Source organism: Mus caroli, chromosome 9, assembly GCF_900094665.2.
Source record: "Mus caroli chromosome 9, CAROLI_EIJ_v1.1, whole genome shotgun sequence".
Taxonomy (NCBI): domain Eukaryota; kingdom Metazoa; phylum Chordata; class Mammalia; order Rodentia; family Muridae; genus Mus; species Mus caroli.
Window position 1 is genome coordinate 72,084,561 of NC_034578.1, and position 15,307 is coordinate 72,099,867.

At 42.4% G+C, this 15,307-nt stretch overlaps 1 protein-coding gene across 7 annotated transcripts in view; it reads left to right on the forward strand.

Moving 5' to 3' along the window:
* Positions 1-6,293: 6,293 nt before the first annotated feature.
* The window catches only part of Myo5a (myosin VA), a 154,300-nt gene continuing 145,286 nt past the window's right edge, over positions 6,294-15,307 (forward strand). For all 7 annotated transcript variants that reach the window (XM_021173409.2, XM_029481120.1, XM_029481122.1 and 4 more), the window contains exon 1: positions 6,294-6,933. In XM_021173409.2, coding sequence (XP_021029068.1) covers positions 6,907-6,933 — 27 coding nt within the window. In that variant the 5' untranslated portion in view covers positions 6,294-6,906. The remainder of the gene's footprint in view (positions 6,934-15,307) is intronic.

Here is a 15,307-nt window from a genome sequence, read left to right on the forward strand (position 1 = left end):
ATTTTTATGTTATTTTGTTTTGTTTTCCAGACAGGATTTCTCTGGGTAGTCCTGGTTAGCCTGTGAATTGCTCTCTAGACCAGGCTGACCTTGAACTCATAGAGATGCCTCTGCGTCTGCCTCCTGCCTCTCCAGTGCTGGGATTAAAGACATGTGCCACCATTGCCTTTTTTCCTGGGAATTTTTCAGGGTTTTTCTTTCCTTGTATTTTTGGTCTAGATTATAGCTAGAATTATTTGCATTTAGTGCATATCAAGTACCTATAAAATTGTTCTGCTCCAGACAACTCCCCTGGATGTTTCTTCTCTCTTCCAAGTTTGTTTCTTTCTTATCCTATTGTCCAGCCGTCATTTCAGAGTTGGCTGCTATCCTGAGCTGAATCCACCATTTTCTGGGTTCTGTGGATTCCAGGCAATCTTTCAGGAGGGTTTTTTTTGGGGGGGGAGGGGAGCTGGAGAGGCAGCTCAGCAGTTTACAGTCTTTGCAGCTCTTTTAGTCAGCCCTAGTTTGGTTCCCAGCATCCATGTTGGGAGACTTACAATTGCCTGTATCTCCAGATATAGGGGATCTGAAACCCTCTTTTGGCTCCCTCATACACCTGCACCCACATAGTACACATACAGACACACATACATACATACATACATACATACATACATACACACATACACACACACAAATGAAAATAAATCTTAAAACTATTTGAGCTCTATGTATAATAGATATCTTTTCCTAGCCTGGTTTTCTTAGCTGGGGTACCTGTTCTTAAATTTGCTGCAGCACTTAACTCATCTGTAGGGAACTGTGTTCCCTCCCCCACATTGTGTTCATTCTTTCATCCGGAGACACAATTGATTTCCACATCACACTGTTTTACCACTTAATCACAATGCACTGAAGAAACTTCCCTCAGTTGGCCTCCTTACAGTCAGAATGCTTATTATTTTGCCTTAGCACTTGGCCCAGTGCCTGGCCATAGTGCTTACCTAATAAATATTTTCTGAAAGAAACTGTACTCTTGAGAGTGTAGCCATTTCCATTCAGTCTTGCTGTATCACTCTAAATGGTCACAGTTCTTAATCATAAGGATAACATTCAGAGTCATGTAAGCAGTGAAAAGGATTTATCAAGAGCTGTATATCAGATGACTTACAAAACTATTAGAAAGGCTGGAGATGCAGGCTTAATGTCAGCCTAGGAACAGCCCCATAAGCAGCTGCTGCTTCGTGGGAAAAGCTGCTGTGCCCCTGCTGTGCCCTTGCTCCTGTGGAACAAAAGCTGGGAGCCTGACTTTGATGTAACCGCTCCTTGTCACAAAAGTTGCCCGACTCTGTTGCTGTGCATTCCGCAAACAGATGTCCTAGGTAGCTTCAAAGTCTTGTGTGTTTATTTTCACAGTACAGTACATCAATGTTGTCTGTCAGGTGATAATATTGAGTTGAAGCTAGTTATGGAGCTAGACACCTGGAATCTCAGCACTGAGGAGGTGGAGGCAAGAGAATCGGGAGTTCAAAACCATCTTCATCTACAAAGTGAGTTTGGAGCCAGGATAGACTGTAAGAGATCTTGTCTCTAACCAACCAACCAACCAAAACCAAATTAATGTCAATGATTATAGTACAGTCACACCAAATCACCGGTCAGTTTATACACAGTGCTGGGAATCAAACCCAGGGCTTCAAGAATGTTAGGCATGTACTTTACCCCAGCTGCCCCCACTCCAGGTTTTCATGCAGCTCAGGCTGGCCTCCAACTCCTAATCCTCTTCATCTCTATCATGTACTCAGATTATAAGCATGCACTGCCATGCCTGGCTCTCCAACTCGTCAAAACACTTTTTCACTTACCTTATTTGAACTTCTTAACAACAATATACATTATTCTCCAGAGGGGTGGGGGTTATGGAAACTGGTGAGATGGCTCAGCAGATAACGATGCTTGCTGCCAAGCCTGATGACCTGAATCCCACCCCCAAGGACCCACATGGTGGAAGAGAGATCCGGTTCCCTCAAGTTGTCCTCTGACCTTCACATGTGCCTAGTAGTCAACCAACCAACCAACCAACCAACCAACCAACCAACCAACCAATGAAAGTTAAAAAAAGAGGGTCAAGGTAAGCATGGTAGTGAATGCCGATAATCCTAACAGGAGGCAAGCTAAAGGAGGATTGCTATGCATTGAAAGACAGTCTAGGCTGCAAAGGAAGGCTCTATATAAATAAGTGTGGGCTCCTCACTATTTGAATGGGGGTTATAAGAAGGAAGACAAATTGAATAGGATCATCTATGTTCCTATATAGATGAACTTCATACAATGTGAATTTAGGATCGACTTAACGTAGATGCAAGTAGCTACATTGAAAGGTATTTACAGGCAGGTATGCATGTATCAAAAACATACTTATTTCCTTGATGTAGCTAAGAGTCTACAAGCTAAATACCACAGTAGTAACAAGCCACATGTTCTTGAATAAAAGGAGGCCAGACATTTTGGAGAGATGGAGAGGAAATAAATACAAGATAAGCCTGGAAAATGTGTTCAAAATGAAATGCTCCAAGACCAACTAAAACAAACTTATAGCTTAGCTAGTCTACCTCTTTAGGCAGGGTCAAAATATGCAGCCTTGCCAGGCAGTGGTGGCACACACCTTTAATCCCAGCACTTGGGAGGCAGAGGCAGGTGGATTTCTGAGTTCGAGGCCAGCCTGGTCTACAAAGTGAGTTCCAGGACAGCCAGGGCTATGCAGAGAAACCCTGTCTCAGAAAAACAAAACAAAACAAAACAAACAAACAAGTGCAGCCTTGGCTGGCCTTGAACTTGCAAGGATCCTCCTGCTTCTGCCTGTGCCTCCTCAGAGATAGGACTGTAGTATAAAAGTAGAGAGATGCTTTTCTGCATCAGTGTTCCATTCCTCTGTCTATCCTTCTATCAGGGATAAATGATCAGGACTTCTTCACTCACCCAAACTTCACCTCTGCCCAGGACCCAGCCTTCAGCAACATTACAAATTAGGATAGATGTGAACACTGACTAATGTTCGGTAACTAGTAACTAGCACTTTGTTTCTGCTCTAGAACTACGCCATGCCTAGAGAACTAGGATTAGTACTTTGTAAGACAGTGCTGTAGTGGCACATGCCTGTAATTTTAGCACTGAGGTACAAGGACTGGTTCCAGGCCAGCCAGCTTCTCTATATAAGAAGGATCTGGGTCTAAAAAGAGAAAAAGAAAAAAAGATGTGAACAAGATTCCAGAAGCCAGGAGAGAAACATGGACACACTGTCGCTTATAGTCCTCAGAAGGACCCATGTTCTGAGACCTTGCTCTGGGTCCTCCAGTTCCAGAACTGAGATGATACACCTCCACGGTTGAAGCACATTTCATACTATTTCTATTACTCAAGCCAGGGAATATATACACTTAACACCTTCTAGCTTTTTTGTCTCCCCAATAAGAATCTAACCCATGAGTGTTTACAGAGAGTTTTCACAGGAATCCTCAACATGTAGAATAATGTCTTGTATACTGTATCTCTGAACAGTCGCTGATAACAGTAGTATTCATGAATACATATGGATATACATATATATGAATATATATTGTATGTATATATGTATAGGTAGATAGATAGATAGATAGATAGATAGATAGATAGATAGATAGATAGATACCTTGACTTGTAATGGTTCAACTTTTTGAATTTACAATGGCATAAAAGTGGCATATATTCAGTAGAAACTGTACTCTCTTTTTTTTCTTTCCTAACCCATCTTCAGTAGTACTGGACTGGAACCCAGGGCTTCACCCAGGGCTCAGCAAGTGTTGTAACACTAGCTACCACCCCAGCCCAGAACTTTCGAAAGATCTTTATACTTAGTTATTTTATGTGTATGGGTGTTTTACTTGCATGTATGTCTGTGTGCCTGGTACCCATGGAATCCAGAAGCAGGTATCAAATTCCCTAGAACTGGAGTCACAGACAATTGTTAGCCACCAGATGGGTGCTGGGAATCGAACCCACATGAATTGAACTAGTAGCCAATTGTCTTAACCATTGACTCATCTCTCTAGCCCTGAATTTTTGAAAAACAAATTGTTTTCAACCTGGTGATAGTCAGTAATATACTGTTTTGTGTTGCTAGACAGTGGCAGTAAGCTGTAGCTTCCAGTCAGCCATGCTACCATTAAGGTAAATGACAGATACTCTACACTGCACTATACTATGTTGCCAGCATTTTCTTTGGACAAGTGTGCAATAAATTACTTAAGATATTTACCACTATCACTAGCTGGACTTTGTGTTAGATAACTTTGTACAACAACAGGCTAATTTAATTGTTTCGAGCAGGTTTAGGGTAGATGAGGCTAAGCTACGCCATGGCTATTCAGCATGTTAGGATCATTAAGCACACCTCAAATTAATAGTTTCTAATTCATAATTGGTTTGTCAGGATATGATTCATTTAAGTTAAAAAACAAAAACAAAAGAAAGTCAAAGGGCACCTGAACTTTGGAGGAAAAGTCCCCCCCACACACACACACTGAAACAGTGTTTTCATTTGAAAACAACTTACAAGAAAATGTTCTTAATTTATAAAGCAACAACTGAAAATTTTATCAATTTACAATAAAATATATAATGCCTTATACTGACTTTTGGGGTGTGGACCCTACTCCTGGTTTGCAGACCTTAGTAATAAGAGAGTGCTTTAGGCTGTAAATAACTATGCATTAGGCAGAAGAGTCCACCATCAGAATGCCCCTCTCCCCATTGCCAGTTGGGTGTGTTTTGTTTAAAGTCTGTTCTTTTACTGAATGAAGCAAGAGGTTAGTGGTCAGAAACCCATTTCCCAAGTGTATGTGGTGGCATGCATCTGCAATTTCAGCACTCCTGGGACTCAAGGGAGAGAGGTAAGATTGTTCTAAGTCAGCTACATAAAGAGACTTCACCACCACCACCACCATCACCAACAAAAGAAAAAACCCCTTTCTCCTAACCCTCATCTTCTCTTTCTCTTATATCAGGGTGGTTGAATGTATGTCTTTGAAAATTATGAAAGAATGATTCCAATTTTATTTTTGTTCATGTAAATAAAAGTCACTTTTATAAGAACTCTCAGGGTTTTGAGTGTTTTGGTTCTTCCTACCGTCCCCCCCACCCACCCCCACCCCCCGACTCACCACCCCATCATACTCAGTATTCCTCAACTGTCCTGACCGGTAGCTAATATCTAGAGGGTAAGGAAGCAGGCACCTTCTACAGGCATGAAGGAAGTGTAAGAGACAGGAGCTCAACTCAATGCTTTGGATGCTCTGCTGGCCCAAAGTACATTTTGTCTCCTTTCACAGGCAGACAAAGAAAGGATGGAATCCAGAAACATCAAAGTGGTGAACAGTCTTCCTTCAAATACCCATGTCTCATGTTCAGACATAACTAGGGAGTCAGGCTTGTGCTTTGACTGCCATTGGACTGGTCTCGGAACCATGTCTCTAAAATTTCACCATTCATAAGGCAGAGGCAGGAGGATGGCGAGTTTGAAGAAAACCCAGCTGCTTAGTGAGACCTGTCTTAAAACCCAACAAGCCAAACAATAAAACTGGTTTCCCATGATAGGCACTGGCCACAACTTAAGGTTTAAAGAAGGAAGATGGACACATTTTAAAAGGCTAAAAATTTTAAAGAGTATTCCAAGTGAGCATGAAAGTGTGGCTGGAGTGAACATGTTGGGATGAAAAAGACCACATTCCTGTGTTCATGTAAGGGAATAGACTGCGTCAAGATTGCAAGGACTTGAGTTTCTCTCAGTAGGTTGCCGTTTCCAGGTAACTCCAGGATCAGCATCAGGTAGTGCTGTCACGATCAGCAGAACAAAGGTCTCTTTCTGAATGGTGGCGAACCTATGTAAACGCCCAAGTCTAAGATGGGCCATTCCCCAGGACCATCTTGTTTTCAGGTTCATTGGAGTTTCTGTGTGTTAGAGGCCACCCTATGTCCTTGCATCACCAAGGGTCCATAGTGCAAACCCAAATGCAGAGTGACCTTGGGCAGCCTTCAAATTGCGGGTGGTGCAGCTTCCCCGCCCTGCCATGAGCAAGTCTCTTCTGGAGTTGCAGGTTCACAGAGAGGCCTTTCCCGAACCCTCCCCTACCTCAAGTCCTCTCCCTACAAACAGCGGGGCCAGGAGGAGCAGCCTTGAGGCTGCCGGGTCTACGCGGGCACTCTAACCGTCGTTACCTCGCGCGGGACGCATTCCCTCACTGCCCCACCTTCGCGCACACTGTGGGGGCCACTCCGCCAAAGCAGGTTTGGGATGCCAGCCGCATGGGCTGAGGATGCTCGGTGCCCGCCACCGATGGGAGGCAGCGTGAGCCCGAAAGAGCCGGGAGGGATCGCGGTGGCAGCGCTCGAGCGCAGCCTCCTCCCGCTCCCACAATGCACAGGGCGGAGGCGGCGGCGGCGGCGGCATCGCGCGCCGCGGAGGAGACAGAGGAGGCTACAGAGACCAGGCCTCTAAGGAGGCGAAGCGGCCGAGGAAACTGAGGGTGCGAGGGGGCGCTGAGGACGCGAGGCGACTGAAGAGACCGCAAGGGCTGTGTGTGTGGACCAGGCGGCTTGGGGAGACTGAGGCGGCGACGGCCGCGGCGGCTGGTACCTGAGTCCCCCGAGCACGCGCCTCGGGCTCACGCGGCCGCCGAGCCCTGGAGGTGATGACTGTCAGGCTCCCGCCCGCCGCTACCGCCTGACGCGCCCCGCCCCGGCCCGCCCGGGCCCGCCCGCCAGCTTGGCCCGCCCTGCCCGGCCCGGCCCTTCCCCTGCTCCCCGCCCGCCACCGTTTCACCCGCGCGGGCGGCCGCCACGCGAGCTGCGGCCTCCGCCTAGGCGGGGGGCGTCGGCGCTGGGCCCGCCATGGCCGCGTCCGAGCTCTACACCAAGGTAACGCGCGCCGCGGAGCCGTGTCCTGGGGAGGGGTCGCGCAGCCGGGACCGTGGCTGTAGGACCGGCAGGTTCCACCGGACTGCACCTCCCTGCCCGGCTGCATCCCCCTGCCCGGCTGTACCTCCTTTGCCCGGCCGTACCCTCCCTGCTCTACCTCCCGAGCCCATTTCGGATGGGATGCTCTTGGGCAGATAGATGCTCGGGCCGCTCTCCCGGGACTCGTGCTTAAAATAATGTCCTGTGCCGGTCTGCGCCAGGCAGCAGCCTCTCGGGGAGATTATTTTGGATTCTGCAGATACGGCCAGTCCGCTTTCACCTTTAGCTGCGGGGTTCTTGCCATTGCCCTGGGGTGCGGAGCCTGTGGGAAGATGCAGCCCGGAGATGGCGAGCTTATTCTTAGGCTTCTTGGTGCCTGGGAGTTTGCAACCTGCGCGTTATCCCCGAGAGCCTCGTTAGCTCCGTGTCCTCACCCTCCTTTCCGGCGAACCTTTCCCTTTTGGTCTTAGTTTAGGGGAAGTGGCAGCCTTTTCAGTCTTAAACCGACGCCCATATTCTCAGGGTCTGGTAATCTCTGAATGGCGTATTTTGGAGAGACTGTTTAGAAAATCTATGTTGGGCAGTGTGTGGTGTATGCATTCATGGTATCTTATGTTACGGTTTCAATGGATGTTTTGCCAGCTAATGATTATTCAAATTACCTCTAATTCCACTCAACAGAATTGTCTTAACTTTTCAAGTTCATGTTTTTACATTTTTACCAGAATCTCTTTCTTCCCGTCTCTCTCTGTCTCTGCCTTTGTCTCCCTCTCAGACACGGAGATTGAATGTAAGGGCCTCATGCATACTAGGTAAACCCTTTACAACTGAGCTATATATAGATAGCCAGCTTTCTGGACTCTTCTTTTAGCAGTTTGGAATCATTTCTTGCACACGTGACATCAATAAACCCAGAGCCCAAATTGCAGCCTTGAGGAAAGAAATCTGTACCTTTCCACCAACTGTGTGACATTTGGCAAACTACATAACCTCTCTGGTTCAGGTTTCTTACTTGTAAATAGAGTGAATTTTATTTGTCCTTTTGTCCTTCCTTACAAGCTGTTGTGAGGATCAAATTTAATACTAGTTGTGAAAGCTTTCTGTGACTCTGACTTTTTTTTTTTTTTTACAAATATGAGGTATATGATTAATTTCTTCCAGCCATGAAATGAAGAGCTTGCATGAACCTGGGACTTTCTTTCTAGCCCTAGATTTAAGAAGTGTACAATTAGAACATTTCTCTAAACCTAGTCATTTCTTTCAGCATGGCAATTCTATAAGACTATCATTGGAAACTGACTACAAGTTACCTTCTTAACTTACATAGTTCAATTCTAAGTGTTTTGCAAATATTAACTCATTTAATCGTTGCAATTTATGTATGAAGTAGATACAAGTAACAATTATGTCACTGTGAAGAGCTGTCACATTGTTACATTGTTCTGTCCTGTTTGACCCCCTACCAGGCCCCTGCTATCAGCCCATCTTGGACCTGCTAATTATAGGCTGATAAGCAGAAATTAGGTGGGTGGTGAGTTACTGGACTTCTAGATCTGTTCACCCCCTGCCCCCACATGAAATATTTTGTAGGGAAAACTGGGGAAGGTGTTGTCATTTTTAAATAATAAAGTTTTGAGTTTCCATCACAGGGTAATAGAATTCATCTTATAGTCTTCCTAGATACAGACAGATTTAGTCACTGAAACTGAGGTTGGGACATAAGGGGCTTTTTCCTAAATTTAGATATACCTCAGAATAGCCTGAATCTGTAGTTATTTGTGCACTGATCTGTGAATGGGCCTTAGTTTAATGACAGGAAGGAATATTTATTGAGTGTCCTGTAAACCAAATACTCTGTCTGGTGTTTAGAGTTTCTAACAGTGGACAAGTCATAGCCCTTTCCTCATAGGGCTCACAGTCTGTTTATTATATTCTTGACCCACTTTGAATCTCCAAGGGCATAAATAACCTGCTGTTACCTTAACAACAGGCAGGCAGATGTGTTAGCAGGACATAGGTGATGTCTGGATATGGCGAAGGTTGGAATGATTCTAGAGGAATGATTCTAGAGTAGTAAGTATTAGGAGAAGGAAGGAAACCATTAGAAGAAATGTCAGTATAACCCAAGTGTCCCTTGCAGATGATTGTAGAGAAGGAAGTGGTGGATAGATTACAAGGAAAAACATGTTACTGACATGGCATAATTGTGATATTCAGCATGTGAGTAAATATGAAAAGTGCCCTTTTAAAAGTTGCCATCAGATCTTTAAGGCAGATTTTGATGTGTGATACAGATCAGCTTCTATTACAGTGAAGGGCATGGGACTGTTCAATTTATTTTCTTAAGTTAGAATGATAATGGTTTTGACATAGCAATTTAACAGGGTTTCCATTTCATAAAAATTTCCAGAAGTTTAAATATTTAAGAGCAATAGCTTAGTGCCTGGATATAATGTTTCTTGAGACTGACATTTTGGTTAAAACATATTTGTTGATTTTTCAGGTAGGGTTGCTAAAGATCTATTTTTTTTAATTACAGCATTATTGAGTTACTTTATACTGTACAATTCACCAATATAGAATATTTGGCTTAGTAGTCTTAATATATTCACTGGGTTGTGTGATTTAAGGTCCACCTAAAAACTCTGGAGAGAGTTGCTAGTCTTGACTTAATAGTGGCTGTCTATTTGGCAAGCTCATCTATTGATGCTTTTAATAGCTTCAGAGATCTAGCACTTGTGGAACAAAGTTTGTCAGTGAGACCTGGAAGGATCACGTGCAGCAAGTTAATTAATTGTATATAAATAGTCCATATATATCATTGATAGCATATGGATGCTGTAGAATAGACAAGGGTACCTAAAGCTGTTTGATTAAAATTCCTGGTGATACATAAAGATGCTAAGTATTATAGGAAAGAAAAGGATCAGGCTGAAACTCCAAAGCCATTAAAATATTCCCAGAGGAAAACTGCTTTGTAGGGCAGTAGATTGCATATTTGCTGCTATATTTGCCTTTTCCATGTTTTCTTATGTACCTACTAAAGCCATTTAACCTGGAAACAACTGAGTGTGCATGTATGTGTGTGCATCTGTTTTCTGGTATAGTTCAGTTTGATATTCAATAGCATTGTCCCTCAAAACACCATTCCTGGAGATTCTCATATTTTGTTGTTGAAATCCATTATCTGATCATGTGTTCTAATCTGTAGTTTGGCAAGCATCCTTCAGTTATGCTCCTTCTATGCCTTTTTCCTTCTGATGTCCCTATCTTGCCAGTGGATTTTTCTTCCAGCTTCATGGGTTAGGAACCTCAGCATCCTTTCCCTTGACTTTTATATTTTACTTCTTTACCAATTCTGATTTCATGTGACATCCAGCTTTTCAGATTCTGAACCATGGCTAGTATCATCTTTTTTTTTTTTTCTATGTCTCCATGACCTGAATACATTTCTATCTTCCTGTAGTTATGGTGAATGTGTCTTAGCACTCTTATACCACTAGAAACCTTTGAGATGCTATTTTGTTCAGTTCTTGTTTGTTAAGTAACAAGTGAGTGATACTTAAGCAGGAGAAGGTATGGACTGAAAATAATGACATGGATTGGGTGCACTGATACACTCCTGTGATCCTAGCACTTGGAAGGCAAAGGATTACCATAAGTTCAAGGATGGCTTGAGCTATGTAACAAGACCCTATCTGAGAAAAATTAAAAAGGAAATTATAAGAAGGTGACTAAAGATGTAAACACATAATAAGGCATTTTGAAGAAAACGAATCATAGAGAGGAGAGCTGAGAGCCAGGAAGACCAAAGGAAAGCTATGTCAGGAATTGAAATGAAAATTATGGAGGTCTGCTATGCTGAGGCAGTACAGAAAGAAGGTGTTTAAACTGGGGAATAAACCCGAGAGACAAGTCTCTGTGAAGAATTAGATATCGGATGAGAAGGAGAGGAGCTAGGATAAGGGCATGATGCAAGCTCCACCTAGGAACCAGAAGCTGTTCCTAGAGACTGCAAATGGAAAATTACTCAGAATAATTTGAATTGCTTGAGCAAAGCAAAGTGATTATGTGGCTCTTGAAATTTGCCACTGTCTCTTAAATCGTGAAAGTCCAGTAGCTCAAAGATTACAGAGATGTTCTAACTCTAGTAAGACTTGCCATTCCTGGACTAGTTGTCCAAATCTTAGCTTTTTAAATAAAGTGAAACTAGAGGAGCAATGAAGAATGAACACACACATACACACACACACACACACACACACCCTGTCTCTTCAGGGTTTTCTTACTCTGCAGCCCAGACTGCTCTAGATTTATTGGCCTAAACTGGCCTCAAACTCATAGGAATCCTTCTGCCTTAGCCTCTTCCTAAATTTTGGAATTAGACATATGAACTACCATGCCCTGATGTGATTTGTTCCTTGACAACTGTATACCAAAACCAGAAGATTTTCAGAATAGAATGATCAGACCAGGAAAGAGGCTACATATTTAAGAGAGATAAAACTTGAAAAATACAGTTGATCTGGAAACATGGTAGAGTATTAAACATCAAGAATAGTAGAAATTTGGCCAGCAGGATAGTTCAGTGGGTTCAGCTTGCCACTGAGCTGTCAAGCTGAGCAGGACCTACATGGTAGAATAGAGAACTGAATCCCTCAAGTTGTGCATGGACCTCTACATGCACTCTCTGACATGTACATACATGTACTCACATAAATAAATGTAGCAGTAATTTTTTTTAAAAAATTAAAAACAAAGTTTGTAACATCTTAGTTTAGTAGCTGTTAGCTTATTAGAACTTGAAATAAATGTGTATAATTTTAAGTGAATTCCTATTGTAAACATTATTTATATACTAGAATACCTGAAGTTATGATATCAGCTTAGTTGTAGTATATAAGTTAGAGCCTGGGTAGTCCATGAGTGATAGTTCTTTTTCTGTTTTAAGTTTATTTATGTATTTTATGTATATGAGTGCTCTATCTGCATGTACATCTGCATGCCAGAAGAGGGCATCGGATCCCATTACAGATGGTTGTGAGCCACCATGTGGTTGCTGGGAATTGAACTCAGGACCTCTGGAAGAACAGACAGTGTTCATAACTGCTGAGCCATTTCTAACACATGAAATTACCAAGTGTTCCTTTGACAGAGTTAAGCAGAGTTAAGCAATTAACCAGGTAGAATTGATTTAAAGATTTACTTGTATGTGTACGCGTGCACACGAGCTTATATGAACAATGTATGCACAAATATTCTTGGATGTTAGAGGGCATTGGATTCCCTGGAACTGGAGTCACTTGATTTAGGTGCTGGAAATTGAACCTAGGCCCTCTGTAAGAGCAGTAGGAGCACTTTACTTCTGAGCCATCTCTTTTAGCCCTATAGTGTTCATTTAGTTGGAAGAAAGAGAAAACCTATTCAAAGCCAGAAAGGGATTTAATTGCTTGTGTGACCTGAAAGTTTCAGCATGGCTTGACTTAGGGCTCAGGAGACTGTGTTTCAACTGGGTCTCATGTACTGTCTAACAGTGTTTTCATCTTTAGGACAGCTGGTTTCAGAGTGACTAGAGAGTAGCATCTGCAGATCACATGATTGTACAGCTCTGGGCCTGGAGAAAGAAAGCCTGATAGAGAAGTTCTTGCCCTTTCTTGGAGTCATATGCCCTTTTCTTTCACAATACCCCATTGGCAGTGTGGGAGGAATACCATGAGTGATCAAGTTTATACTTGCCTGGAGGCTTGACAGAGGACAGGCATTATTATTGATAGTCCCACTATGACCTTATGGGATGGCTGAGAGCCATTTCCCATCAGAAGGAATAGTCCTGGCTAGGCAAAATGAATAATCACCCTCAATCAATGTCATCTATGAATAGATCAACAAAAATAGTGGTGATTGAGTGAAATGGAAATGTTTTTTACCTAACCAAGACAGTACTAGTTATATTACCCTAGAGAATCATCTTGAAGTTACAAAATAAAGCTATGGAAAACCTTCAGAAGCAAAATTATTAATAGAATGTCAGAAACTTACAATGTGAGGCTATCCTTTACCCCATCTGTGTAAAGATGGGATGAGTCGGATGTTCCCTTTCATGCTATTTTTTTCTGCTGTATTTCCTCAGCATTGGACATTTTCTTTTACTTTCTTCATGTCCTTGCACACATTATTCTTCCCCTCATTTTCACCAGTGACACATTCACTCTCTTTCTTTTAATGAAATAATTTATTTTTATGTACATTGGCGTTTTGCCTGCACATATGTCTGTGTAAGGGTTTCAGGTCCCCTGGAATAGGAGTTACAGACAGTTGTGAGCCACCATGTGGTTGCTGGGGATTGAACTCAGGACCTCTGGAAGAGCAGTCAGTGCTCTTAACCACTGAGCCATCTACCCAGTCCTCCCTTTTTATTTTGAAACAGAATCTCATGTAGTCCAGATTGCCCTCAATCTTGTTATCTAGCCTAGCCTGTAGTTCTAGCCACTTGACAAGCTGAGGCAGTTCAAGTCATGCTGGGCAACTAGTGAGACCCTGCCATAAAGTAAAGCACATGAAAAAGGTGAAGTTAAAGCCCAGGGTCCGGGTGTTTGCTACCATGTGTGAAGCCCTAAGCCCAGTTTCTAGCACTGATCTCCTCCTCCCCTGAAGAGAATAAAAGATGCACTGTAGTCCTAGAACTGGGGAGGGAGAGGCCAGTGGATCTTTGTGAGTTAGAAGCCAGCCTGAGTTAGAGAGCGAGTTCTCTATCTCAAAAAAGACAGCAACAACAAAAAGAGAAGAAAAGAAAAAGAGGGGAAGATACACTTTAGATAATTTACAATATTCAAAGGATGAAAGTTAAATACCATTAAGATTACCACAGTCAACGCTTTTTGTGTGACGCTAAAAATCAGATACATTCACTGAGTTGTACTCTTATTGCAGTTAACAAGGATTTTAAAACCATTTTAATAACTTCTTAATAATTTTCAAAAACAATATATGTTATAATTTTTATATCATAAATACTTATTGAAAAACTTTAATATGTATTTCAACATCTGAAAGTACCATGATTTTTATTCTGCAGGTCCATTTCACTGTTTGAAGTAAGTTGCTACAAAGGGCAGCTTTATCCATAAATCTTTGCTTGTGAGTCAGTTTTAGACAATTTCAGAATCCAAGTTTCCTTGGTGAGAATTGGCATTTATATATGGGGTAGTGCATTCACATTCATCTTTAAAAATAGCACCTTGTATGTATATTACCTCAAGGATAGGGTAACTAGATGTCCCACTTTTGGAAGATGATTTCAGTACCTATATTTTATTTTGAGAAATTCTCCTCAGTGAAAAATATGAATTTATTTAAAAGACTTAACCTTCTGGAGACCTAAAGTACTTGCTTTCTTTAAAAACAAAAACAGAACCAGAACCTCACTCTGTAGCCCTGACTGCCTTAAAACTTGCTATTTTAAACCAGGCTGGCCTCAAACTCAAAGAGATTCTCCCTGCCTCTGAACACTGGGATTAAAGGTCCCAGCTTACTTTCTTTTTAGTCCTATTTAAAAAAAAATCTTGCTTTCCACATTTCCTTAATCTTTGAAAAATTTTGGCGAGAGAGAAAAATTGAAATAGAATTTTTTTTTTCTTTTTGCTCTTTTCGAGACAGGGTTTCTCCGTGTATCCCTGGCTGTCCTGGAACTCACTCTGTAGACCAGGCTGGCCTTGAACTCAGAAATCTGCCTGCCTCTGCCTCCCTCCTGGGCCTAAAGGTGTGCGCCACCATCGCCCGGCTGAATTAGATTTTTGAGAGAGAGAGACAGAGAGAGAGAGAGAGAGAGAGAGAGAGAGAGAGAGAGAGAGAGAGAGAGAGAGAGAGAGAGAGAGAGAGAAGAAAGTAGCTTCTGTGTTGAATGTAAATCATCAATTTTAACTTGAAAACTACCTGATATTATGTTGTCATTTTGTTGTAGAGAACATGTCTTCCTCATTATAACAAACAGTAACATTTGTCTGAAGTAGTGTAAAGACATGGTTGCTTTCAGTTGTGTCAGACCTTAGGTTTCTTTAGCATTTACTGGCTGTTCCACAGTGATGCTGAATGCAGTATGCCTGATGATACAGGCAGCATCCTAACATTAATACTCAGGTTTTGGGAGCATGTGAGGCCTTCTGGTCACTCCTTGTTGGGACTAAGGATTTGTATCAATTCAGTGGTAGCCACAAAGCTAAAGGAAAATTGAAAGTCAGAAGCTGAGTTGGAATCTTAGCATCCTTGAAGTTTCTTTTCATGCACTAAAATCTTGGGTTTGTTGTTGTTGTTTTCTTGTTTTTTTTTTTTTTTTTTT